This window comes from Netta rufina (genome assembly GCF_964035555.1).
Source record: "Netta rufina genome assembly, chromosome: 27".
In the NCBI taxonomy this organism is placed as follows: domain Eukaryota; kingdom Metazoa; phylum Chordata; class Aves; order Anseriformes; family Anatidae; genus Netta; species Netta rufina.
The window spans coordinates 4,547,816-4,574,928 of NC_140151.1; the positions used below are offsets into that span (position 1 = coordinate 4,547,816).

General features: G+C 58.6%; 1 protein-coding gene across 1 annotated transcript; it reads left to right on the forward strand.

Annotated features, from left to right (window-relative positions):
• Window positions 1-5,304: 5,304 nt before the first annotated feature.
• On the forward strand, window positions 5,305-26,394 carry GFRA2 (GDNF family receptor alpha 2; the record flags this gene model as incomplete). The annotated part of the gene is made up of 9 exons (XM_084302328.1): window positions 5,305-5,344; window positions 9,506-9,820; window positions 13,279-13,362; window positions 16,839-17,187; window positions 24,583-24,692; window positions 24,789-24,929; window positions 25,012-25,184; window positions 26,052-26,105; window positions 26,266-26,394. 9 exons carry the CDS (start codon window positions 5,305-5,307, stop codon window positions 26,392-26,394), a joined length of 1,395 nt encoding a protein of 464 aa, XP_084158454.1.
• Window positions 26,395-27,113: the final 719 nt, after the last annotated feature.

The window sequence follows — 27,113 nt, forward strand, 5'->3', positions numbered from 1 at the left end:
TCAGCTCTCAATGCCAAGGAAAACAGAACTGGTAAACCCACTGAAGCCATGCACAAGGCTGCTGCATCGGGGGGACAGGAGCACAGCCCCCCCTGAGCCCACTGCAACCAGCACAGCCCTCCGGCAATGCCGCCACGGCTCGGTGTCACTCCAGGGCTGCCTGCAGGCACCGGGAAGGTGTTTGTGGGGGAAATTTGGTGCCCCAGAGGAGCAGAAGCAGGAGAAGCAGCTGCAAGTGGAAGTGGCCCCGGCCAGCACAAAGAAGCCTGGAGTGACAGGTAGTGATCAGCCAGGGGAAGGATGCTCCTGACATCAGCCTGGGAGCAGAGCGCAGCTATAAATACGCCTGCTGACACAGCAGGCAGGGCTCGCAGCGGAAGATGGAGACAATAAAAATAATCAAGGGACTTGGGGACAGTGCCAGGGACCCCAGGGGACAGCGGAGCAGGACGCGGCTTTGGCTGTCTCCCACGAAGGCTGGGGGGGGCGCGACGCAGAAATTCATCTCCAAATTGCTTGGACGCAGGCGATGCTGCTTTAAAGAGGGAAAAAGCTGGAAGAATACCCCATAAAATGATGCTAAATAATGCATGGGGTGTGCCGTGCATCACCACCACTGCCTGGGCACCTGCTGTTTCGCTCGCCCTTGGTGCTGAGCCCACCTCTCACAGAGCAGTGTGGATGCTTGGGGATGTCTGGGGACCTCCCTGGGGACCCTTTGCTTCTTGGAGACCCCCGCAGAGCTCACCCCTGGCCGTGAGCATGCTGTTGCATAGGAATTCGGGCTGTTTCCTGACACGGGCCCCATCCTGCTAACCCGCTCCGACAGCGCAGGCACGGGAAGCTTCATCCGATTATGTCAGATCCACTCAAGGCTCCTGCCCCACCGCAGACCACGGCAATTACTCTTCCCCAGCAGCCGGTTAGGAGATGGAAATCTCATTCCCCGGGACCGGCGCGGGGGCGGGAGGGGGCAGCCCAGGCTGGGCTCCGGAGCTTTTAGTGAAACTCGATTTGCTTCGCTGCCTGATGGCGGCTGAGTGCGCGGCGCTGGAAGCGGCCTCATTACCCTGCCCTTCCCCACGTCATTCCCAGGGCAGCTGCCAAGCCTCTTCTCCTCCGTGCCCTCTCCTCCAGCCCTGGTTTGCTGGGAACAAGGAGCTGCTTGCACAGGGAGGCTGCTGGGGCTCCATCCCAGGAGCTAAAAGCTGGGGGTCCCTGATGTGCCCAGAAAAATCACCCCGTGGGGTCCCTTGGTCCAAGCAGGGCAGGGAGCCCCAGCTCGGACGCTAAGGAGAGAGCAGAGGAAAACCAACAAGTCCAGAAGAAAATCTCCAACTGCTTCTCTTCCAGCTCAGCCGGGTGCTGTGGTGATGGATGTAAATGCTGGGTGTGATTTGGGGCTGTGCAGGACGATGAGGGCACGACAAGACTGTACCTGTGGGAGCCGGCCGCCACCCCGAGCACCACCGGCTCCATCCCTCCTGTTGCTGCCAGCTGGGCAGAGGCAGCATTTTGGGGCATTTTCAGCCTGGATTAGAAAAAAACCATTTGATTATCTGGGATCCATCTCATCCTTCCCAAATTATCGCTTCCTCTCTGGCAGGATGGAGCTGGGAGTGGGATCGATGGCGCTGTCAGCGAGCTCCTTTTTGGGCTCCTTTTTGTCCAAGGCTTCAGCTGATGGGATGCGGGCAGGGGATGGGGATTGTTTGCCCTGGCAGAGGTTAAAGGGGGAGAATCAGCTCCGAAAACAGCAGCGAGGGAAAAAATAGCCTGCGTGTGCACGGAGCTGTCGGGGCCCATCAGCGTCGGGGTGCTCTAAGGACTCCCGTAGCCGGTGGCTACGAGCTGGCTGCTGTCAGCAGTCCTGCAAACGTGGTCCCCGAGGAGATCCCCAAGGGGTGACGGTGCCAGGATGAAGCCTGGTGACACCCATGGGGTCAGCCCTTGGGGATCTGCTCCTTGCAGGCACCCCGAGGTGGGAACCCCGCGATGGGACACAGCGTTTGGGGTTTTGGGGCAGGATGGAGACGCAGACGGGTGCTTGGCACAGGGAGGAGCTACACGAGTTTCTTCCCCTCCTGTTCAAAACTAATACGAAACAGAGTTCCCTCTGCGAGAGGAGAAAATAAATGGGCAAAATCCCGCAACTTTGGAGCTAAAAGGAAATAAATGGAGCACGCCTGCCCTGCTCAGTGCCCCCCAGCAGGGCTGGGTGGTGGAGAGCTTGGTGCAAGGCTTGGTGCCATCGCTCACAGCCCCACGGATGGGGGACACGGAGCTCGGTGTGCTGCTCCCCAGCCCCTGCCCTGCTCCCTGTCCCTGTGGGGCAGCTCAGGAGGCCGAGGGCAGGAGCACAGCACAAAGGGACCTGGGGTCCCCCCCGTGCTCACCCCACAGCCAGCGGGACCGGGAGAAGGCAGCGAGTGTCGGGGCAGGCTCTGAGGCTGGTCCTGCCCCCCCCCCCCCCAGGATTACACTGCTAATGTCTAATCCATCACGTTAACAACCCTGACACCCGCTAATATGATAATGCTTCGCAGAATTAAAGTCTGGAGTCAGGAGGGTAGGCAAATCCAGCTCATATTAATGGGGCTTAGAGGGAAGGAGGGGAGGAATCCCCCCGCTGCTTTTATCGGTCCCTCTGCAGAAACAAAAGGAGATGCCCCCACCCCACAAGAGGTCCCACCCTGGCACAGCCAAAGGGATGCTGGGCATGGGACCCCTGGCAATTAGCATCATTATTTTGGTGGCATAATAAAGCTTTTTTTTATTATTTTTTTTCCCCAAAACCATAAATAATTGCGGGGTTGCTCTGGTGCGCGTTCCTCTCCCCAAACCCCACAGCCCCTCTGCGCTCTGCCTCGCCCCACCCCAGCTCGAGGCTCCCCTTAATTTAGGGAGCTATCAATTCCCCCAGAATAAATCACAGAGGAGAGGCCGGGTGGCTGGCTGCTCCCGATAACACCGGGGCTGGGATGTGCCACAATTGGTGCCTTCAGTGGGATTCGGTCAGGATTAATCCCGTGGGACGCGGTGCTCCAGGTCCCCGCCTCGTCACGGTGCTGGTGGCCACCCTGCTCCAGCCCGGGCACGCAGGGCAGGGCCCTGGCCATGAGGATAAAGCAATTTTTAAGGATTCCTCATGATCCTGGAGGGTTCGGGGCAATGCTGGCGGGATGTCACCCGAGGGAGAGGCGAGGGGACCCATCCTGCATCCCCTGGGGACCCAAAGCTGGGGGCCCAAAGCTGCTCTGGGTCCTGCTGGGCGCTGTGCAAGGAAAAAAATAAAATAGAGGAGAGGGAGGAGAGGGAGGAGAGCTGCTCCCTTTCCTTTCTGGGTGCTGAGGTGCTGTGGAATAGGATTTTTGCCATCCCAAGGGACAGATGGAGGTGTCCTGCATCGGTCGGAGCTGCTGGGCTCAGATCTCTGCGCCCTGGCACGAAGGGGGGAGCGCAGAGAGGCACAGCGGCTCCTTTCCACGGGGACTGGCACTTTTGGGTAAATCCTACCAGAGCAGCGAGCCGCTGCGAAGGCTGACAAAATTAAAGTGATGCCGGGCAGCTGAGGACACCACTGTTCGCTGCTGTCTCCATTTAGGCTCTGTGAAAGCACGGGAACATCCTGCTAAGTCAGTGTTGGCTTTTCTTTTTTTTTTTTTTTTTTTTTTCCCTTTCTTTCATTTTTTTTTTTAAAGCGAAGGCAAGCCAGGGAGAGCAAAGAGCAGGGAAAGAATAGGACGGGAAGGACGTTACACGAGAAGCCTTGGTAATGCTCAGCGCTCTGATCCGTTTGTGTCCCCCCCCAAAAATCCTTCCTGAACCTTTTCCTGGGCCGGGAGGGGGGCACCAGGCTTGGAGGACAGCACTGGGAGGGGGTGATGGTGACTGGGGGAGGCAGAAACAGGCGAGCCCCACACCTCTGCACAACCCTGGGCATTTATAGGGGCAGGCAGAGGGGTCGGGATGGAAGGGACCCCGTCCCCAAACACAGCAGCGGTGATGCTGGGGGTGGGGGGCACGGGGAAAGGGGCTGAGCTCGGGGCTGCCTTGGAAGCAGGCTGTCTGCGGAGCCGTGGATGAAGGAATAATTCCCCCGCCGGCTGCGTGTGCACACACATGTGCGGGGGTGTGCGATGCCTCCCACGCGCAGATCAGCTGGCAGGTCCCCCCCCATTGCTGTGTGTGTCCCCCCCCACACCCCAAAAAGGAGCTGGTGGCATGGGGAGGGGAATGGGGGGGTCAGCTTGGGATGTGTGGCGGTGGTGGCTCCCCCATTGTGTGCAGGTGGGGTGATGGGGGACAGGGGGACACGGGAATTTGGGGATATGGGGGTGGGGGGGCACAGGGATATAGGGACGAAGGGATATGGGGATGAAGGGATATAGGGACACAAGGAAGGAAGGACAGGGATACGGGAACACAGGGTTATAGGGACACAGGGATGAAGGGACACAGGGCTGGAAGGACGCAGGGATGAAAGGACAGGGATATGGGGACATAGGGACAAAAGGACACAAGGATATAGGGACACAGGGCTGGAAGGACCCAGGGATGAAAATACAGGGACATAGGGACCCGGGGATGAAAGGACAGGGATATAGGGACCCAGGGACGGAAAGACGCAGGGATGCAGGCACCCAGGAGCGAAGCCCCCTCCCTCCGCCACATCCCCCAGCCCTCACCCCCCAGCCCCTACCCCACCGAAGGGCGGCACAAGGGCGGCCGCAGCTCCTCTGCCCCCCTCCCGTTCTTCTCCCCGGCCCCGCCGAGGGGCGGAGAGGGCAGGGGAGGGGAGGAACGGGGCGGCCCCGCCGGCTCTGCCCCCTTCTCCTCCGCCGGGGCTCGGCGGAGCAGCGCAGCCGCCCCTCGCCGCGCCCCCCCCCGGCAGCCAGAGGCGGGCGCGCAGCCCCCGCTCGGCTCAGAGCCGCCGGCAGCCGGCGGTGCTCGGTGCCCGGAGCCCGGTGCTCGGTGCCCGGTACCCGGTGCGCGGTGCCCGGTGCCCGGTGCGCGGTGCCCCCCGTGCGCAGAGCGGGGCCGGGGGTGCGGGGGGGCTCCGAGCTCCGAGCCCCGCTGCCGGGCGGAGCGCCCCCACACCCCCCCACCTCGCCTTTCTTCGCAGAGCCGTGCGGATTTGGGATCTACCTGCTCGTCTGGGGGCTTTGCTTCCTTCCCCGATCCTTTTTTTTTTTTTTCCATTTTTTTCCTCCTCTTTTTCATTTTTTCCTCTTTTTTTTTTTTTTTTTCCATTTTTTTTTTTTTTTTCCCACCGCCCGCGGAGGATCTCGTGGATTTCCTAACATGATCTTGGCAAACGCCTTCTGCATCGTCCTCTTCGTAGGTGAGTGGCTGCCCAGCCCAGCCCAGCCCAGCCCAGCCCAGCCCAGCCCTGCCCTGCCCTGCCCCGCTCTGCCCGCGGGCTGCGGGCGCTGCGCATCCTCTGCCTCTTCGTCCGGATCAGGAGGGGGCTGAGGCGAGACACCGCACGGCAGCAATTCCACTAGGGCCAGCAATTTCTGCCTGTGCCCTACCCAAGCTTAAAACGTGGGGCTAAACCCCTCGGAACCGGCCAACCCCTCGGAAGCCCCAAACCGGGGCACCGACGGCGGGGACGTGGCCGTGGCACCGCGCAGGAGATCCCGGAGCCCCCGCACGCTCCCGGTCCCCTCTCGCCTTGGGTAGCACCGCCAGGATTTGCATTTCGGAGGATTTTCCCACCCTAAAACCACCCCCCCCAGGTCCCTTCGTGTCCCCCCAGCCCTTCGGTTTCCCCCGGGTGCCTTTGAGCTCGGCGTGGAGCGGAGGTTTTTGGGGAAAGTTGAGCTGCTCGCGTGTGCTCGGGGAGCCGCCGCCGTCCCCGCTGTTGCAATCCGTGCGCTCATGGGCGAGTGATTTCGGAGCTCTGGAGGCTGCCAGGGAGAACGCTCCGCATTTCTAGGGCAGCCTCCCGCGGCGATGGGGAAGGTGCAGATGGAAAAAAAGGGACGGGAAGGGGAAAAGGCAGAGGTTGCATTGGATGCGGGGTGCAAAAGGAGATGAGCAGGGTCCCCTTTTTCCCCCCTGGGAGGCTGGCGAGCTGCCCTGCTGTGTGTAGGGCTGGGGTTTGTGTGCTGTGCTCCAGCCGTGGCTACGGCAGCTCCTGCACCCCGCTGGCTTTGCGTGTGAGCGATCCCAAAAGCTCTGCAGCAGCCTGGAAAAACTCCGCCGAGCTCGAGGCTGCGAGGCCGAGGAGGAGAAGGGATGGGGAGCTGCAGAGGGCTGGCACACGAACCTCCCGAAAAGGCACCCACGGTGGAGGATCCACCCTGTGCGGGGTGCTCGGCACCTTTTGGGGATGCTCAGCGCCCTGGGGGAATTGGGGGCAGGTGCTCTTCCCCCTCTGCTGCTCCCCGATGTAATCCTGCTGTGCCCTGGTGGTGAGGGGTCTGTGTGCCCCCACGCTGCGGGTTTGGGTGGCGGGGGGGCTGAGCCAAAATTTGGGGTGTCCTTGCTTGTGACTTGCCGGGGAGTGTCGGGGTCAGGGCACAAACCTGAGCCAGAGGGAGCGAGGTTTGGGGGCACGGTGGGGGCTGCTGGGGGGTCCACGAGGGGGCTTCAGGAGGGCAGGGACCACCGGGATGCTCCACCTGAGGCATCCAAGCCACGGTCCGTCCTCCTCGCAGGGCTGGCAGCCCAAAATCCAGACCCTCAGCCCCTTCCCCGTGCCCCTGGGGCTTCCTGGGTGCGTGGCAGGGCCAGGCAGGGAGGAAACCCAGCTCTTGGCTTAGCTCTTAACATCTGGGCTTTTCTTTCCGGAGAGACAAAAAAAAAAAAAAAAAATAATAAAATATCCCTCTCAGCTGGGATAACGCAACTGCTACCACGACAGCGAGGCTGGGAGGCTGCGTGCTCCTCAGCAATTCTTTTTTTTTTTTTGGGGTTGTTGTTGTTTTTAGTCAAGTTGCGAGGATAAATATTTCCCTCTGCCTGTGTCCAAAGGTCTCTGGCACGACCAGTGAGAGGAAAAAGAGCACTGCAGCTAGATGGGAACGGTGGCTACGGAGCCCGATGCTGCCTCGTTCCCTGGCTGCCGGAGGTTTGTGCCTCTGCCTGCAAATCTGTGCTGTGCTCTGACCCCTCTGAGACGGCCGAGGATTGGGTTGAAATTCCCTGCAGGTGTTTTATGGACGCGAGTTTAGGCAGAGGTTTGGCCGTGAGGTGGTTTGGTTTGGGTAGAACGAAGGCTCAGCCTGCCCCTTGCACCCCTGCAGGGTTTCTGGGGGGCTTTGCCTGGTCCGACCGTGCCATGGGCAGGAGGGGAGGGGGTTTTTTAAGGTCTAACACCTCGGTTCCAGCCTGTCCAGCCGGGGCTGAGCGTGTGGCTGGCCTTGGGGGCAAAAATTTAGGCTGCTTCGCCCTTCCTCCGGAGCAGGACAGCTCTGCGCCGTGCTGCTGGCATCCACAGCTGGGACGTGGTGGTGCTGGGTGGATTTCCTGCTGGCCTTCCCACCCTGACACCGCACTGCCCAGGGTGCTGGGCCCCTCGGGAGGATGCTCCACGAGCTCCACGAGCGCATTTTACACCGGAGCAAAGCCGTTTCCCTTCCCCACACCCTGCTGGCACCCGCCCGGGAGGCGCACGGAGGCGGCGAGGAGAGGGGACTCGCAACGAGGCTCCGTGGAGGCAGCGGGAGCACGGATCGGAGCCGAGCTCTGGGTTTGGGGCTGGAGCCAGAGGGATGTGCAGCCGGGATGCAGGAGGAGAAGCGGCGTGGTGCTGAGCTGCGGGATGGCTCTGCCTGTCTGGCAGCCGAGCGCCCTGCTGGAGCAGCCTGCCCCAGCTCGCTGGGAGGCTCAAGACGTTTGCGTTTCAGCCCCGGGGAGCGTTTGGGGATGCCAGCTTCTCCCCCGCCGTGCACGGACCCTGCCTGCTCCCCCTGTGGAATATAAACCCGAAACGCCGAGGAGAGCCGTGGCCGGGGACACCTGCCAGCCCACCTTGGATCTAACACGGACAGAGGGGCCCTGTGGCTGCTCCTGCTCACCTGGACGCCCTCCAGACCTCTCCAAACACACCGATGGGTTTTTGGGGCCAGCAGCTGAAGCCCAGGAGGATGGGATCCCAGCCCTGCATCGCCCCGTCCCTCCTGCAGAGCCACCCGAGCCCCCAACGTCCCCTCTTGTGCGGTGGCAGGGGACGAGCCCTGCTCGTATGGAGCTCCCTGCGTGGCCCCGTGGGTGGGGGGACACGGGTGGCCCTTGTCACATGCCTGTAGGTGTCACTGTCCCCACGCCGTACCCGGACAAGTGGCCACGGAGAGGGAAAGGGGCTTGGAGCTGGAGGCTGACATTTGCTGCTCCTGGAGCTGCTCCCCGTGGCACCACGGGCAGTGACACCCATGGCTCGTGGTGGGGGCGTTGCACGATGTGGGGTGTCCCCGTGTGTCACCCCCTGGGGTGGCCAAGGACACCCCAAAGGTCCCGCCGTGCCCGTCTTTGCTTGCTCCAAGGTTTTCCCTGCCCACAATTGCAATTTTGCTGGTGGGGGTGCAGGAGTGGCAGAGGCTCTGCTGTCACCTCCCTGTCCCCATGGCTCGGTTGGGGACCAGCGGTGCCGTCCCAGCCTGGAGAGGGCAGGAGCTGGAGCACGGCCTCCTGGAGGGGCGCAGCGCGGAGGCAGGCAGGAGGCTGTGCTGGGGGGAGAGCTTGTGCCCAGCCACACCACTCCGCAGCCCTGCCGAGCCCGGGAGCTCAAAACCCATGAGTCAGACGCCCAAAAAATCCCGTGGCCGGGCTGAAAATGCTGAGCCCCAACCTAAAAAAAAAATCAGCAATGCGCATGGGGAGTTTGGGTTGGCTTGCCGTGGGGAGGTCGTGTGGGGAGGCTCGTCTCTGCGGGCACCAGGGCTGGAAACACGCCCTGTTTGTCCTTTTGCTCTTTGATTTCATGAGGAAAGGAGAGGCTGATGTCCCCCTGTGTCACAGCCCCCTGGAGAGGTTGCAGCTGAGGGCAGGGGCTGGGAGTGGAGGAAAGATGCGATCCCTCTCCGGGGTGCTGCGGGGTTTTGGAGGTGCTGCAGGGTTTTGGAGGGTGCAGATGAGGACACATCCAGGCAGGGGCTGGGAGTGAGGGAAGGATGTGATCCCTCTCTGGGATTTTGGAAGGTGCTGAGAATGATGGAGAGGCGCAGGGGAGCAGTGGAGAGGTGCAGGGAAGCGTTGGAGAGTTGCAGGGGAACAGTGGAGAGGTGCAGGGGTGTGGTGGAGAGGTGCAGGGGAGCGGTGGAGAGGCACAGGGGACTGGTGCAGAGGTGCAGAGTCTTCTGGCATCTCTCCATTGATTTTGGGGCTGGCATCCCCCTGGAATCAACCCCAACCCTTTTCCCTGCACCCCCTTGCCACCCGGCTGGGGGCTGAAGCTCGGCGTCTCGCGGCGGGTGCGCACGGGGCACGTCCTTCTCCCCGCCAACACCCCCTCACTTCTCTCTGCCCTCCTCTCTCCTCTCACCTCCCCGTGACCCAGATGAGACCCTCCGCTCGCTGGCCGCCCCCCCGTCCCCCCCAGGGCAGGACCCGCAGGGCTGGCGGGCGCCCGTGGACTGCGTGCGAGCCAACGAGCTGTGCGCGGCCGAGCCCAGCTGCAGCTCGCGGTACCGCACGCTGCGGCAGTGCCTGGCGGGGCGCGACAGGAACACCATGCTGGCCAACAAGGAGTGCCAGGCGGCGCTGGAGGTGCTGCAGGAGAGCCCCCTCTACGACTGCCGCTGCAAGCGGGGCATGAAGAAGGAGCTGCAGTGCCTGCAGATCTACTGGAGCATCCACCTGGGGCTGACCGAAGGTACGGGGTTGGGCGCCGCGGGGCGGCGGTGGTGGTGGTGAGGTGAGGGGGTGAGGGGTTTCTGGAGCTATTTGGGGTCTTGGGGGTGCTGCTTTTTCCCCCAGAAAGTGGCTGGGGGTTGCGCAGGGGTTGGTGTCCCTGTTGCTGGAGGATGCTGGTGTGGGATGGGATGGGGGCGGTGTGCCCACGGTGGGCTTGGGGCAAGGGGGAAATGGGTTTGGGGGCTGCTCCCGTGTAGGAGGTGGTGGGCGCAGGGCTCCTCTGCAGCCACTGCCTCCCTCCTGGCCCTGAGTTTTGTCCCCCAAAGGCTGCGGGGTTGTTGCCCACGTGTGAGCAGGGTTTGCAGGCTGTGCCCACCCCGTTCCCCCCTGCAAGAGGCTGGGGTGTGGGGGAGCCTGGGAAGCAAGCCCCAGAGCCTCGTCTGCCACGAATGCTGGAGGAAACGGGGCTTTTTTCTGTGGTTTTGGGCAAGTCCCACATCTCCTTTCCCATCTGAAAGGCAAAGCACCCTGAGGCCTGCAGGAGTTTCCCGAGAGCACCCGGCCTTTCCCCTTCTGTCTGCCCTTTCCAGGGGCACCAGGGCTGGCACCAGGGTCTTTGCAGCACCGCAGGGGCCATGGGGACCCCCTTGGGGTGCAGAGGTCCTCGCTGCCCCCCCAGGACCCCTCCAGCCCTTGCTCAGGGAGGGCTGGCAGCAGGATCTCTCCACGCAGGGGCGATGCTCCAGAGGCTGCCGTAATTGCAGCCTGGTGGAGGAGTAAATCAGAGGCTGGAGCAGGTAATTGAAATTGGATTTGGCCAAGCCGGGGCTGGCTTGTGCATCGAAGGCAGGATAATCTGCTGCCTGCCTGCGGGGGCTCCTCCTCGGCCCCTCGCCCCTCTGTTGAGGGCACCGAAGGGGCTGGGGCTGCCCCACTGCCTGGTGGCTCCTGGCGCAGGGCTCAGAGGGGCTGGGAACTGGTTGGAGAGGGCGAAACTGGTGGCGAGGGGCTCGGCTGGGGCTGGGGCTGCTGCTCACGGGGTTTGCTCCGCTCTCTGGCCACCCCCGCGCAGCTTTGCCAGGCTGGGGCCGGGCAGAGCCAGCTCTGGTTTGACAGCACAGATCCCTCTAATGGGCTTAGGGCCGGCTCTGCACACAGAAGCTCTTAAATCCAGCTTCAGCCTGTGCCAAAAGCCTGCTCCGGAGCCACCGGGTCACGGCACAGCCCATGCAAGGGCACGCACCCGGCCGGGCGGTGGCAGCTTGGCCCCCTTTCCACTGAGCTGGGCTTGGAAAAAAAACCTCCTGGTCCTCTGCTGTTTGATTGTCCTGGCTTAAATCCACCTCCTCCAGAGGAGTGCAGGGGCTGGGGGCACATTTTACAGCCCACCGAGGAGCTTTCCTTCGTGGCAGGGCGGCTCCCTAGCAGAGCATCCCCCCTTGGTACGGGGCAGAGCATCCCCCTGGCAGACCCCACAGCGGGCACAGGGCTCTGCCCATCCCCAGGAGCTGGGATTGAAGGCAGAGGAGAGGCTGGTGATGCTGGGAGCCTTCGGTGGCAGGGATGAGGGTGTGGGGGGCTTGCACCCCAGCACGCAGCCCCCCGTGGCGAGCCCTGCTGGAGTTGCCTTCAAATCTGGGTCAGCTCAAGGATGAGCGAGCCCCCGAACCCGCCCAGAGCAGGAATTAGTGCTTAATTGTTCTCTACCCCTCATTAGCAGCCTTCCTTCAGCGGTTTCAGAGGGTTTAGCAGGCATGAATGGAGGGTGCTTTGGTGCTTGATGGGTACTCCAGGACCTGTGCTTTGATAAAGAGGTGTGCGTGGGGGGAAAAAATAGGAGATTTTACCAGATCTGGAGACTCTGGGGAGAACCAGCGAGTGGGAAAGCCACGAGGAGCCTGGGGTAGACCCCGACCTCGTGCCTTCAGCAAGGATGCTGCGCCCTGGCCGCCTCCATCCAGCCCCTGGGCTGCGGGAGCGAGGCAGCCCTGCCATTAAGGAGGGCTGCTTTCACTCCAGCCTCGTTCCTGGAGGTTAATTGCATCTCAGCGAGCTCAAGAAAAGTCCGCTGCCCTTTTAATGCTCGGTAATTTTCCTAGCAAGCAGCAGGGCTCGGCTGGTATTTAATTATTTATTGCATTGGCAAAGCAATATACCGTGAGGTTACAGTGTTTCCTAAATGCACTTTAATAAAGGTGCTATTTGTCACTGGAGCATTAGGAAACCCAGCAAAAAAAGGAGGACACGCTGCCCGGAGCCCGGTTCCTCCCTGGCCACCATCATCAGCAGTCCCTGGTGGGGGTTTTTGCCTCCCCATAGCATCACTCAGATCCCCCTGGGCTGGAAACCCATGGTCCCAGCCCTAGCTGGGGTCTCCCCATCTCCCCTCCCAGCTCTGCCCTCCCCAAAATTCCCCAGGAACATCACCGAGGGGCTGCAGGGCCGGGCTCGTGCCCTCCCACATCACTCCTGACCCCATCACGAGCTTGTTTTCCACCACGTCAAGTGGCTCCTTAACAAATCCTTTAAATATCCGTAAAATTAATGGGGTAAATGCTGCTGTCTTGGGCTAATGGTGGCCGGGAGGGCTGCAGCCGTGGGGCACAGTGGGGTTACCCCCAGCGAGGGCACCAGGGTGCAGAATCCGGCCCCAAGACTGCCAGGCACAATGGAAATCGATGCTCTGGGCTGGTGCTCAGCCTCTGACCGGGGCTTTCCAGGTCCGGCCACTGATTTATTTTTATATATTTTTAAATATATAGTCTTTTTTTTTTTTTTAATCTTGTGGCTGATGGGGTTTGAGGAGAGCGTTTCCTCCCCCGAGAGCTGCGGTTCTCCTGAAATCAAATTTCTCTGGAGTTACACGATGGGCGCGCAGCGAAAGCACGTGGGGTTGTGCTTAGGGCAGGGGGGAGAAGTGGCTGGGCTGGGGATTCCCCTGGCTGGTGAGGAAGGAGGAATTTAGGGTGGGTAGGTCGGTGCTGAAACGATTTGCTTCTCCGGCCACCTCTGCGTCCCTCCACCCCACCACAACCATCGCTGAAATTTTCCCGTTTCCCCAAAGCGCACCAGAGGCAGAGGGGAGCGGAAGACATTTTTTACAGCCTTCTTTTTGAAGGAAATGCTTCTTTCGTTAACAAACAAACAAAGGAAAATCCGGCCTTGAGCCCAGACCCTTCACCCTCCGGCGTGCAGCTGGCCGTGCTGGCGGGACGCTGACCTTGTGTGTGTGAATCCGCTGAACCGCGGGGCTCAGCCCTGGAAAAACCCAGCTGGGGCAAGGAGCTGAGCTCACAACAGCCACCAAAAATCACCCAAAACATAACCCAAGTGGGCTCCTCCTGCCCTGCAGGGCTGTGCTTGGGGTGCTTCTCGCTTTGCCCTTCGCCAGCTGGAGGTGGCCGTGCCCGGCGCTCGCTCACTGCGCTCTTTTAATTTGCTTCCTCTTCCCCTTCTCTTTCCTCCCTCCCACTCCAGGAGAAGAATTTTATGAAGCTTCCCCCTACGAGCCGGTCACCTCTCGTCTCTCTGATATATTCAGACTCGCTTCAATTTTCTCAGGTAATAAAAGCAACATGCATCCGCCGCTTCGGCTGCTCCTGCCCGGGAATACAAACCCGCAACCCAGCTCCCTGCCGGTGAAACCCTGCAGCTCCTTCCCCTGTGTTTCACTCCAGCACTCCCCCAGCCCACCTTTGGCTTGCCTAAAATCCCCCTGCCCCAAATCCCCCCGCCCAAAACCTCCCTGCCCATTTCTCCTCCATCTCCCCAGACCCGGTGTTTGGGCATCATCCAGTGCCGCCCCTTCCCAGTGCACCAACAGCATCCTCCTGCTGGGCTCTGAATTCCCCCCAGGCTGTGATTTCGGTTTTTACCTCCTGGACTCCAGCCATGGGTGAATAATAAGTAGAGAAGGTGGGCTTTTGGGGCCAGAAGTCACTCGTTTGTCTTGCCACATCCCCTGGGGCTGTGGCATGAGGTGGGGGAGCTTGGAGGGGACGCAGAGCCTCCTGCTGCCCGTGGGTCCTGCATGAAAAGCTCTTTGTGTTCCGGGAGCTGAGGGATGCCCTGTCTGTGCCCTCGGTGGCTAGGAAGCTGGGGGGGACCCTGTTTGTCCCTCCTTGGGGCCACTGGCCTGGATCTGAGCCCTGGGATGCTGCTCGGAGGAGGAGCAGAGCCCCTGGGAGCACCTCTCCGCCCTACGCCCTCCTCTCCAAACCCAAACCCCACCGTGGTCCATCAGGAACTTTTTTTTTGCCATCTATTTCCATGACAACCCTCAGCTCTGCCACCACCCCTCTTCCGAATTAGGTCAGCGATGCCTTGGCTTCTTTCTCCTCTTAACCCTTTCCCCGAGAGCCAGCCAGGGGGTTCGGGGAGCCCTGCGCCCCCCATGGCACCCCTCGCCTTGTGCCCAACTCATGGGTGCACCTCGGGGACCCCCTCGCTGTTGGGTTTTGGCTCCTGGAGCCCCTCTCCGAGGCTCCCCCCGGGGAGCTCAGCGCCTGTTTGGGATGCTGATGCCACCCCCCTCCTGTCTCCCGTGTGCCTTTTTGGATTGCATTATCGTCAAGGAAATATTTCAGCCGCTGGAAAGTCGGAAAAGCGGAGTGTCTGGAGCGGGGGAATCAACACTCACGGCTTGATTTATTCAGAAATGCAAAGCGAGGGGGGAAGGAAGCCTCTCCGGCTTTTGGGGAAAGGGGAACCAGGGGCTACGCTCCACAGATGCGCCGTGGCCACCAGGGTGGCCTCGCTGCTGCCTCCAGCCCCTCTCCACCCCCCTCGTGCGGGGCTGGGGCTGCGGGGAGCCCCCCGGGACCCCCAGCCCTGACCCGCAGCCCAAGCGGCTGAAGCAAATGAGCTGTTGCTGTTGTTTCTGGATAACAAGGCTGAGCCGGCGCGCTGCTAATTGCCTGTGGGGATAGCGCAGGGATTACGTTACCTTGCGAGGAGGAAGGGAGGGAGGGAGGCGATGCTCCACGCTCGATGCTCGCGCCTGGGTTTTGGTTGCTCGCGCCCTGGCTGGGAGCACGGTGGGGAGCAGGGGGCTGGGGGTAGAGCCCCCTGAACCCCACGGGGCAGAGCAGAGCATCGGGGTGAGGATGGATGGTGCAAAACGAGAGCTTTGCCCCGTTCCCTGCAGGAATGGCAGCTGTGGTGAAAGAGGCAGGCACAGGAATTGGGGGAAATTGGGGGAATTGGAGCGGCGAGATCAAGAGGCTCACCCAGCAGCAGGGTTTGCAGCAGCTCCACACCAGGCTCAGCCCCTTGCTTGGGAAGCATGGGGCCAGCACCCAAAAATTGGTGGGCATCAGGTGCCCAGGCTCAGCCCGTGCTGCCTTCCTCATCACCCTCCTCCTCCTCCTCTTCCCCCAGCCCCTTCCTGTTCGAATCGAGCAGGGACAGCCGGTGGCACCGCGCCTCCCGGTGCTCCCGAAGCTCCTTGGCCCCCGTCTCCTGCCCGCCTCATGAAATTTTCATGCCCGTGCTTTATTAATGAGCTCCCCAGGAACCCTGCGCTCTCAAGCATCGGCTCTATTAAAATGCATCCAGGTCCCCGCAGGTCCGGGGCAGGGCAGGCGCGGTGCTCGGGAGGATTAGGCAGGAAGCCGGCACTTTGCATGGATCCCACGCTCGTGCTGGAGAGCTGCGAAGGCTCCTTGCGTCCCCCTGCAGAGCCAGGGGCTGCTCTGGATGAGCAGAAAGGGGAATTGTGCTCCCCCTTCCTCTTCACATACTTCATCCCCTCCTGCTCCCCTGGAATTGGGGTCATGAGCTGGCTCCATCCTTGGCTGGAGGGTCCCCGTGGTTGGGCTGAGGGGGCTCCTGTGGCCAAATTCTTTCCCTGTCCCGTCTTTGGGGCTCCTCTTTGCTCCTTTTTCCCCCTCTCAAAGCTTTATTCCTATCATTCTCCCCTTCAGCACCCCTTCTGCACATGGGGTGGGAGCTGGGGGGTTGCACGGGACAAAACTGGGGAGAAATCAGGTTTTGTCTACTAATTGGGACCTGATAATGCAAGTATCGCTGCTTGCAGGAGCTCCAGGCTGGGGTGCCTCATGCCAAGCTTGATAAAACAGCAGGAAAATGAGTCAAAATTGGGTCCTGGGCTACAAACGGAGCCCCCAAAATGCTCCTCATCTGCACGCCCTGGGTGGCAGCGGGACCATGAGCATCGCTGCACTCAAAGAGGCAAAGCAAAGAAGGAGAACCGTGCTCCCCAAGGCAGCTGATTGCCATTTGCTAATTGCCAGGGCCTTACAAACACGCCCGGTAGGAAACCCTCCTCAGTGCTGTCATTTGTCTTTGCCAGTGGAAGCCGGGAGACAATGGAAGAATCCACGAAATTGGCTGGGCTGCGAAGGAGGGGAAATTAGGGAAGAAATTGCTGGTGCAGTCAGGTGACTTTTAAAAAAGCACCTGGCCTGCCAAGGGCAATTCATCATCTTGACAAAAACAAAGAAAAAAAATGGAAAAAAAAAATCAGCGTTTGTTCCCACTCGGTGGTTTGGCTCTGTCCATCCTCTCCCTTGGCTGCTTTATTTGCTGACACCTGGGATTCCCAGGGTGGATGCAGGACACGGCTGGTGCCCAGCTCTGTCCCCATTGTCCCTGCCAGGGCAGGACTTGGCCCTTTTGGGGTCATGGCTGGGGGTGACCTGGTTTTGGGGAGCCCCAGGAGGGGATGTGGGGGCTGGCTGGGCCCCGTGCAGCTCATCAGATTGTTCTGCTTTGGAGCAGGCTGGATAATTAATAATTATTCTTTGAATAATTGACTGGAGGTAAAATTGTAAATTCATGGCATGAATTATGCACTGAGGATGGTTTAACCAGGTTCCCCATGTGCGTGACCCCTTTCCTTTTTGGAGGAAGGCTTCCAGATCACGCAGGGGGTGAAAGGATGGGGGGACAACAGCAGTACACCCACCTCCAGCCCAGCAGGGACACGGCGGTGCCAACCCCTTCCTGGTGGCATTTTGGGGCTCGAGGACGCGTCCGCAGCCTCACCTCTTCCCCCCATCTTGCTCTCGGGGCAGGAATGGACCCGGCCACCAACTCCAAAAGCAACCACTGCCTGGACGCGGCCAAAGCCTGCAACCTGAACGACAACTGCAAGCGCCTGCGCTCGGGCTACATCTCCACCTGCAGCAAGGAGATCTCGGCCACCGAGCACTGCAGCCGGAGGAAATGCCACAAAGCCCTGCGCCAGTTCTTCGACCGCGTGCCCAGCGAGTACACCTACCGCCTCCTCTTCTGCTCCTGCAAGGACCAGGCTTGCGCCGAGCGCCGGCGGCAAACCATCGTCCCCTCCTGCTCCTACGAGGACAAGCACAAGCCCAACTGCCTGGAGCTGCGCAACGTGTGCCGGGCCGACCACCTCTGCCGGTAAGGGCGCCGCGCGATGGCTTCTGCTCGGTGTTTTTGGGGAGGATTTGGCACGGGGTCATGGCTGGTTTTGCATCGTTTTCTTGTTGCTCGGCTCCTTTTCGTGGTTTTGGGTTGTCCTGAGGGTTTTGCGTCCTCCTGGATGTGTTTGTGAACATACACAGCTTTTTTTTTTCGTGGTGTAAAATGGGGAGGTTTAAGGGTTTTTGGCTGCTCATGGAGAGGTTCCTGCGCTGGGAGGGGGCCTTGAGCCTGGTCCCCACCTTGTTGCGGGGTGAGCCCATGGGTTTGTGCAGGGCTGTGTATGGTTTGTGAGCTTTGGGGGGCTTCCCCATCCCCCCAAGGTGTGGGGAGGACAAATGCACACAGGCTCCATGGCACTGGGGGCACCCACACCCAGCAAACCCCCTCGGAGTGCTTTCAGCATCCACAGCGAAACTCCATCACTGGCGAAACGCGCTCCTCTCCCGGTGCTGAAGCCAAGTCGGGGGAGATCAGGCTTTTTCTCCATTATGAAGCCCATTATTCATAGGGCAAAAAACCTCCTGTCACCCTCCAGGGTCCGGATCAGCCTCGTAAAGAATAAGTTTGCTACGAGGAGGAGGGTCTTCTTGCCATCGCGGTGATGGAGGTTCCCACAGCCCGGTGGCAAAATAAATAATGGTGCTTTGGGTCCTCCCCTGGCTGCGAGCAACTGCGTTTGAAGTGTGGGAATGTGGCTTTTTATCAAAAAGTAATACAATACGCCAATGTCTATGAATAAAAGATATCGGGGCTGTGCTGAGCCGCGGCCAAATTAATGGCAGCACCTCTCCGGCAGCAGGAGAGGTTTGCTCAGGCGTTAAATGCTGTGGATGTGCCCAGCTTGTGGCGGGAACAACCCAATTTTGGGGTTTTTGTCTGTTTGCTCTATGGGGAAAATGCATTTTCTGGCAGCAGATGATGGTGCCCGGTTAGGGAGAGGTGCCCCAAACCCTCATTTATTCCTGGATCCAGCTTGGAGCGTCGGTGTGCAGAGATTTTTGCCTTAATCTTGGCGATTTTCTCCCCACAATGGGACCTTGCAAAGCTGTGCATGGTGCGTGCTGACCTGTGCTGTGCTGCAGGAAGGTCTCATCCTGTCCCCTCTGCCCTGGGGGGGCTCAGGGGGGCTCCCCAAACCTCAGCACCCCCATCACAAGCAGCTGCATGAACCAGGCTGCAGCACCGGGGTGTGAGGAGGGTTAAGAGCCTGCAGCGGGGAGCCTGGGGATGCTGGGGATGCTGACACACTCCAGCAGCTTGCTTGACCTCCTCGGTTTTGCAGCTGTGAAAGTGTTTAAAAGCGGTGACCTATCCGGGGCGAGCGGTGCCTGCACCTGAGCTGAGCTCCCTCCCTGGAGGCAAGCAGGAAAACAAAACAAAAACAAAAAGAAAAGGAAGAATTTTTATTTATTTATTTATTTTTGCTGTACTGATGCCGCTTTGCAAGTTAGAGTGGGTCTGGCTTTTTCATCGCAGGTATTTGGGATGGGAACAGCTCTGGCAGAGGCTGGGTGCTCTGTTAATTCCCAGTGAGCAGGCGTGCACACTCGGGGTGCGCTTTATTGCTCTGCTGCTTTTTTGGGGTCTCCTCTATCCACCCCCCTCCATCTCTGTGTTTCTTCCTGGGGCTGGTTTTGCAGGTGGGGAGCGGTCTGTGGGGCTGGTGCTGGGGGTCTCTGCTCCTCTCTGCCTTTAGAAATAACAAAGAATTGGCAAAAGGATTGCTGCCAGGATCATCACTGGGTGCTGGGAGCGTGTGCAGGCTTGGTCCTGCTTCCCATGGTGTCTGACTCTGGCTCACACCCACTGAGGAGCAGCTGGGCATGAAATCCTCTGCACCCCTGTGCCCCTGGCCGTGGGCACGTGCAGCTTTCAGTCCCTTGTGGGATAAGGAACTATGCCCAAGCTTATCAGATCGGGATCACAGAGTGATGCTCGTCCTTATCAGAGCACGGGACTGGCAAGGGCATCGAACTCGGGAGCAGATCTGCTGCTGCTCCAGCAGTGATGGGAGATGAGATAACTCTCCTGCATGGGATCAGACCCTAATTAGGCCTCCTGGCTCAATGCCTAATGAAGGGTGAAGCCCTCAGTACAGGCATGTGCCTTTCTGGGGATGTTTCCTCTGCATTTGTAGTGATCAGCACCCAGCTGGGTGCGTGGCGATGCTCAGAGCAGGAGCACCTGCGAGGCCACCGACCCCTTCCACGAGGTTCCCAGTCCCCAAATCCAGCTCCAGCCACGAGGGCAGGGCGCAATCAAGCCCAGATGGCTGCAATTTGTGCAGCTTTTCACGCGGGGAGCTCTTCCCAGCACAGCAGAGGAGCCTGACAAACTCCCCGAGCTTTGTGCCTGATTGCAACGGACAGGTTTTAGCTCCCAGAATATAAAAACCTTTTGCAAAACACTAACCTCAGCTAAGGGGAAAGGGAAGGAGAGGGGAAAAAAAAAAAAAAAAAGAGCTGATTTCAGCAGCTGCAGTTTGCTGTATTTTTCATCTTGCATCAGCAAGTCGGGAACACAAATAATCTGGTCTTATATGCTTCACTGATGCTGGTGCTGAAGAATTTCCCAGCCTCCACTGGCTCTTGCTCCTCGGCATCCAAAGGCAGGCTGGCTGTTCGTTTTCCTGAGTTTTCTCTATTTTTTGGGTGTATTTCAGGCAGTGTTTGTGGTGGAGGGGACGGATGGATCTTGCCCAGCTCCTGGCAGGATCCCTGTGTCTGTCTGTGTGTGTTGGGGAGGTTGATTTGGGTAAAACCGGGCAGAAATAACCTCATTTTGGCTGTGGTTGTGAAGCCAATTCCCGAGCCGTGCCCTGGGGAGGGGAAGCCCTGCTCCATCACTGATGACCCAAGAGGGAAGCTTGGCTCTGTATCAATTAAACACCAACCACGGGAGCAAAACGCTTTCTTTTAAGCCCGCGTCCTCGCCTTCACGCCCTTCGCTGAGCACAAAGTGCCATCTGTAATGGATGTTGCCTTGATAAACAGCGGCGCAGCTCAACTTTCTCATTACGCCACGTAATGAGAGCAGCTCAGCTGTCCGTGGTATGGGAGGAGGAGGAGGAGGAGGAAGTAAAAACACTCCTGGATTTAGCAGCAGCTCCAGGAGAGGCAGAAGGGAGCAGCGCCGGCGTCTTGGGGGGAACAGGGCATGGGCAATGGGGTCCCCAAAGTGGGTGCCTGCATCAGGGCTGTAATTACCTGCAAAAAAACACTCTGAAATGGACCAAAAATATCAAATCTGTGCAGTCTGGAGGCTTTGGCTTCCCACCAAAGGAAGGAATGGGGAGGAGGGAGGATGCAAGTGGGGTGCGTCTCCCCGGGGACCCTGTGGGCACCCATGTGCAGAGGCAGCCAGGAGCGATCTCAGCTCGGTGGCCACCTTGCTCAAGGCTGCCCACAGTCCTAACACAATAATAAGTCAATTCGCACTGAATAATTAAATAGAGAGCCTTCATAAGTATTGACTTAATGTGACAGCAAGTCTATACTGACTCAGGGTTTGCTTATGTAAACACAATCTCCTGTTCGGCTTAGTTAGCAGTTCAATGAAATAGAACAGTCCTTCAATTAAAATCAAATGATGCGTGTGTTTAATTCTTCCCTTCCCTTACCGGGTAATGATAGGGTTTGAGCATAGGCAAGAGGATAAAAAAAAATCATTCAACTGCTCTTATCCGTGATGAATCAACATGCAGTGTCCTAAAATACATCTGGTAACTAAACTTCTTAACTAACAACCTCCAACCCAGCCCCTGGTCTGCCTGTCCTCGTTTCCTTTTTCTCAAGCTAGCTTGGCTCTTCTGACTCTGTAATTTTGGGGTTCTCCTTTGCCTGTCTCTGGTTTGTTCTTTTTGCCTCTTTCCTGCTGTTCCCATCTCCCTTGGCAGCTTTGGGCTGGTTGCGGGCACCGGTGCACATCCTCCAAAGACGTGATTTTCACTAAATCGGGTGTAAAGCCAAGTTGGCCGGTAACTTTTCCTGGATAAAACAAGTATTTCCATCCATCCTTTTTTTTTTTCCCCTGTGAGCTATTTCCTAGCTTTTATAGAGGGTCATCCAGAGCAGTGAAGTTTTGCCCTGGCTCCTCTCTCAGTCCTTTAGCTGATGCCATCCCCACGCCTCGCTGCGTTACCCGGCCACGCCGCCCTCGTTGTTGGATGCTCGTTTTTTATTTCTGCATCCCCTGGCTCCAAATGCATTCATCTCCAGCAGGACGAGCAACCAGGAGGAGGGCACCCAGCAGGCCCTGGGGGCTTTTTATGTCTTGCTGGGCTTTGTGTGTTGTCGCAGCTTCTTGAACATCCACCGAGCTGCGGGGAGGGGGGGCAGGCATTTTTTCTATGCCGCCTCTCCGCGCTGATGTCTATTAAAGCCATTTTTCCTTGGTCCCTGTAAATTGCCTGTGAAAAACATGTCTTGAGTAATCTCTGCATCTTGGACATTTTCTGCATGAAATATTCGAGAGCCTGATGCTGTTTGCTTTGATGGGGAGAGAGTTATTACCAGCGCCGGGCTCGGACTTCTTACAGGCATGTGGTGATGGGAACAATTAGCACCCAATTAGGCACCTCGCATCTGTTCCGGGGATTTTTCAGCTCAAAAAATTGCAACGTACCAAACACACACAAAAAAAACCCACAATCTGAAATCCTCTGCTGTGCAGGTAACTTTTAATGTTGGATTAAAGATATCACGTTGGCAAGCTGCTGAGGTTTTCCTTCATTGTACCAAGGCAGGAGATGAGTTATTTGGGATGGGTGCCCAGGAGGAAACCCTGTTGGGGTTGGACCTGGTGCTTAGGGACATGTGGGTGATGTTGGTAGTAGGGTTGGAGCAGATGATCTTGGAGGGTTTCTCCAACCTTCATGATTCAATGACCTTGCAGAGGGGCTGGCAAGCACCGAAAATGAAAAATGCAGGGCGTGCTTGCAAGGGTTGGCTTGGAAGGATGTATATCATTAGGGGATTGTCCTGGAGGCCCTTCAGGAAAGCAGACAAGGTCAAGGTCATGCTTGGTGTCTTCCTTTTTTCCCCATCACTGACCCCAGCTGCTCTCGTGTATCAAGGCAGGGACTCGCCGAGCCCACCTGCACCTCGAGCTGCGAGCCAGCAGTTTGGCACCAGCTCCTCCTGTTTCTGCTCAGATGGACTTGGCTCCGTCCCCTTTTTTGCCCGGGCACTTAAAAGCAGAAATCTGAGAAGCCGTGGGCTGGTTCCAGTAAGGTTTATTCCTGGCAGTTCAAGCCTCATCCACCGACTGCGAACTCATTGTATACAACGGAAAGAGTGACATCTGGCTTGGATATTCTGGAAAGATTACCAGCTGGCTTGTCATGTATTATGAAAAGAATAACATTTGCCTTAGAGGATGCTACAAGCCAGGAGCAGGGCCCCGGGGAGCAGCGTGACAAATTTTCATGGCACTCGGTGATGAACTTGCCACAGTTCTTTAAGAGAACTGACGTGCCTTCGCCTCTGATTTGGGCAGAGGGAAATGCTGTCGGAAACTTTATCTCCTGCGGAGCGAGGGAGGGAGTCCAAAATACCTCCCTGCGGTGGGAACCGCGAGGAACCAAGGAGCAGAGCTGGGGCTTTGCTGCCGTGTGATGCCCACCCAGGCTCTCCCCGCTGGGTCTCAGACCCCAAAGCTTCCCCACGCGAGCGAGCAGACATCCCTGGCTGCGTGTCTTGGTGAAAGGGGTGCCAGCTGCATCGCTGCTGGTTTTTAGCATTCCCCACGTATAGCAAGCGGTGCCCAGGAGTCCCATCTCCTCATCACGAGTGCTCCAATAACCCAGATGAAGAGGCCGACCTTGCCCTGGAAATCTGTGGTCTGTTGGGAGGCGCTAAGTGGGTCAGACAGCTGGTGGAAAAAGGGAAATAATCCAACTGGCACCGCCAGCCGCCGGATGATGGGCAAAAGCTGCGCGCAAGCCGGCCGTGGGAAGCAGCAGAAGGGATGCTGTGGGGTGATGCTGGGGTGTGAAGGGTGGGGGAGTTCCCGAAAAAGAGACTCAGCTGCTCCATGAGAGATGGATGCATCGGTGCTTTGGAAAAAACCCCGGTCACGGGTGGTTGGAAAGAGCAGAAGTGTTCAGGAAAAGGCTGTGCTGCACCAAGCGCTGCGCTCCGGCACGGAGCAGCCGGTGCCCTGGAGCAGCCCCAAGCAGCTGGGCTTTGTTCCCTCCCCTGTCCTTCCCCCGGTACCTAACACGTGAAGTTGCAGCAGGCTTCTGGCTGCGTGCTGGTGAGCAGGATCCGTCCCTTTCCCTGGCTCTGGCTGCGATTAGGCGGTGCCTGCGCCCTCTTCCCTTTAGCGCACTCGAGGTGTGATGAAAAGTGCTGGATAAATGTAAGGCATTGCTGCGGATCCCTTCTACCCCATTCAATCACTGCTTCATTTGCTCCCCCGTTTAATTTGATCAAAAACCTCCCGAAAACAAATCATTCCTATTTAAAAAACAACAGTTCCTAGCCTTTATTTTCATCAGTTCTCATGGCTTTAGGCAGGTACTGCCGGATGATTCAATCACTGGTTGGACAAAGATGACATTTAATTAAGAAGGAAGGAAAAGGAAGCTAAAGAAAATAATGTATGCTTTCTTCTTCCTATATGACGCGTGAGAAAAAGAGCCGAGGAGGTTTTTTGTTGTGAAATGCAAGGTCTCATCCACAGTGTCAGCAGCTTGGCCGCTTCGCAGCGATCGCTCCTTGTGATTGAGATCCAGCCCGGGCCACAATTCAGCCTCGTGTCTGTCCATCTAGTGACTGAGTCAATTTGGAAAACTGCCCTCCATCCGTCTATCTGCCCAGTCCATCCATCCGTTCCCTTCTTCATTCTTCACATTTCTTGATCCTTCCACCTCAGTGACTCGGTTCATCCCAAGGAAAGGGACACGAGACTGTCCCAGCCCCCCGGGCTCCCTGTGAGGCTCTGGGTTGTTTTTCCCCATCTCAGCCACAAAAGAAAAACATTCAAACCCCAACCTCTGGCATTTTAATTGCACTCTGAGCTTGAACGTTTCAAGGGGAAGATAAAAAACAAGCAGTCAAATTTTACAGTCGCGTAACGACGCCGGGAGCGGGGCGGCCAGATGAAGTGGTGAAGTTTTATGGGGTGGCAGCGGTGGGGTGGGGATGGGGGAGCAGCAGAGACAAGGGTAGGGGTCCCTGGGATGGGGGGTACAAGCCTGGGGGTGGGCACCTGTGTGTCTCCGGAGTCTCCAGCTCTCACCGAGCTCTCCTCGATATCCCGTTCATCACCTTTTGTTTCCTTTATTTTTTACAAATTTCGCTGCTGGGCCGCTCGGTGCCGGCAGCAGAGGTGCAATCCCGTCCCTCTCCCTCCTGTTTCTGCCCCCAGGTCCCGGCTGGCCGATTTCCACGCTAATTGCCAAGCCTCCTTCCAGTCCCTGACGAGCTGCCCCGGGGACAACTACCAGGCGTGCCTGGGCTCCTACGCGGGGCTCATCGGTGAGTGCTCAGATGGGACATGGAGAGGAGAGCTCCCCCCATCCACAACCCATCCTCAGCCCTTCATCTCTCCTCCTCTTCCTCTCCCGGGTGCAGGCTTCGACATGACGCCCAACTACGTGGACGCCAGCACCACCAGCATCACCATCTCGCCCTGGTGCTCCTGCAAAGGCAGCGGCAACCTGGAGGAGGAGTGCGAGAAGTTCCTCAGGGACTTCACGGAGAACCCCTGCCTCCGTAAGGCGCTCCCCCATTGCCCTCCTTCCCCTGCCCATCATGGCCAGTGCCCCCATGTAAATGCCTTCTCCTGCCCCCCCAGGAAACGCCATCCAGGCCTTTGGCAACGGCACCGACGTGAACCTCACCCCCAGGACGCGCTTGGTCCCCGTCACCGTGCCGCCCAGGACGGAGAAAAGCCCGTCCCCCGATGACATCAACTACAGCAACACCATGTACGACACGAGCATCATCACCACCTGCACCTCCATCCAGGTAGGAGCCCAGCCCAGTCCCTGCTGCAAACTGGGGGTGCTGGTGCGGAGCTGGGCAGCTCTGGACCTCCAAAAAGTCCTTCTGCTTTTGGCACAGCTCGGTGCAAGCCATGAGCACACGGCTTGGCTTGTTGGTACCCAGGTGCCTGGCAGGATTTGGCCCCCCTGGTCCTGCTCCAGGTGGTCCTGCAGCGGTGCTGTGCCCGCTGAGCATCATTTTCAGGGCTGCAGCCAGCACCGTGCCGTGGGTGGGTGCGCGCAGAGCCGGGGGAGCATCGCCTCCGCCCGCAGCACGTGCAGGCAGCAATGTCACCCTTGGGCAGCCTCTAATTAGATCCGGCACGCTCGAGTAATTACCTCTTCTGTCTTCTAGTTACCGCTCCGTGAGACAATCAGCGGCTCCATTTCACGCTGGAGCACAGGGACCCGACACGGCCACCCCCCTGGGGGGAGCACCCCTTCTCTGCCGGGTGGGACCGGGGGTCCCGGTGCAGGGAAGGGAGGATTTGTGTCCTGCTCCATGCTCAGCACCCATCCTAAGCCCCACTTCTGCCCCTGGGCTTGTTGAGGGTGCAAACAAGCGATTGCATTCCGTGTGGTTTTGGGCAACTGGGAAAATATGAAATTTCTCGTGTTTCGCTGAGCTTGTGGTTTGGTGCCTTGCGCTGGGGATGGGGGCACAGATTCCTGTGGGTTTCACAGTGGTGCTGAGCAGGGACATTTTCAGGGGGAATAAACCTGGGGCTGAGACGTCCATACTTGCAGCTTCACTTTTGGTTGCAAAACCAAGGGGCCGGCAAAGACCCTGGGGAGCCCAGCCCTGGGGTTCAGGAGCCTGCCCTGAGCCTGCCTCCTTCCTCCCCTCCAGGAGCACGGACAGAAGCTAAACAAGTCCAAAGAGCAGAGCCTGTGCTACTCAGAGGTAAATTAGGGGCAGGGGGGAGCCTGGGGAGGGGGTGCTGCGGGGACCTCATCTCAGTGACTGCATTTCTCACCGACCCACGGGCAAAAATAGGCTCTTCTCCCTAAAAAAAACCAAACCTGAGGGTGCTGCTGACCCCTTGCTCTCCCCTCTCCCGCAGACCCAGCTGACCACGGACACCATGCCGGACCAGAAGACCTTCGTGGACCCCAAGGCAGGCGGCAGCCGGCACTGGGCGGGCCGGATCCTGCCCACCGTGCCCGTCCTCCTCCTGGTGCTGGTGCTATAGAGGGACGGGGACGCTCGCCCCAGCCTCGACCACGCCACCGGTGCCGGCTTGGGAGCATCGGGAAGCCAAGGCTCACCTCGGGCTCCGGACTGCAACGCTCCCAAACACCGGCGCTGCCACCACGGCACGGCGGCGGATGGACCCTGGTGGTGCTGGGAAACTTTTGGTGGTTTTCTTCCCCCCCTTGTTTTTTTTTTTGTTTTTTTGTTTTTTTTTTTAATTTTTCCTTGACGTTTTTTGGTTCGTTTTACAGCGCGTTGGGTGTCTCTGCTGAAGCAGGAGCCCGATGGCTCGTGGCAAAACCCACCCGCGCCGCCCCGAAATGGGGAGCCAAAGCTGTGAACGGCACCGGGGAGGGAAAACGAGCGTCGAGCAGAGCTCGGGCAAGGGCTGGCTGCAGGAGCCACCAGCTCGGGCACACTGCGGGGACCCCGTGGGGACAAGGGACGTATCCTCATCACCCCACTCCAGAGGACAGCCGTGCTACTGGAGGCTCTCCGTCTCCCTCCGGCCAGGGAACTCGCTCCAGCTCTCTACATCATTACTGCCTTTGGGTTTTTTTTTTTTTTTTTCTTCTTTTCCCGTTGTCGGTGAGAATTTTAAACCAGAAAAAGAAACCAGTATCCAAACGATGTGAGGTTGTCCTGATGCTTTCGGTCTGTCACTTGGAGAGGGAGATTTTTTTTTTTTCTTCATCTTTTTTATATTCCATCCTTCGT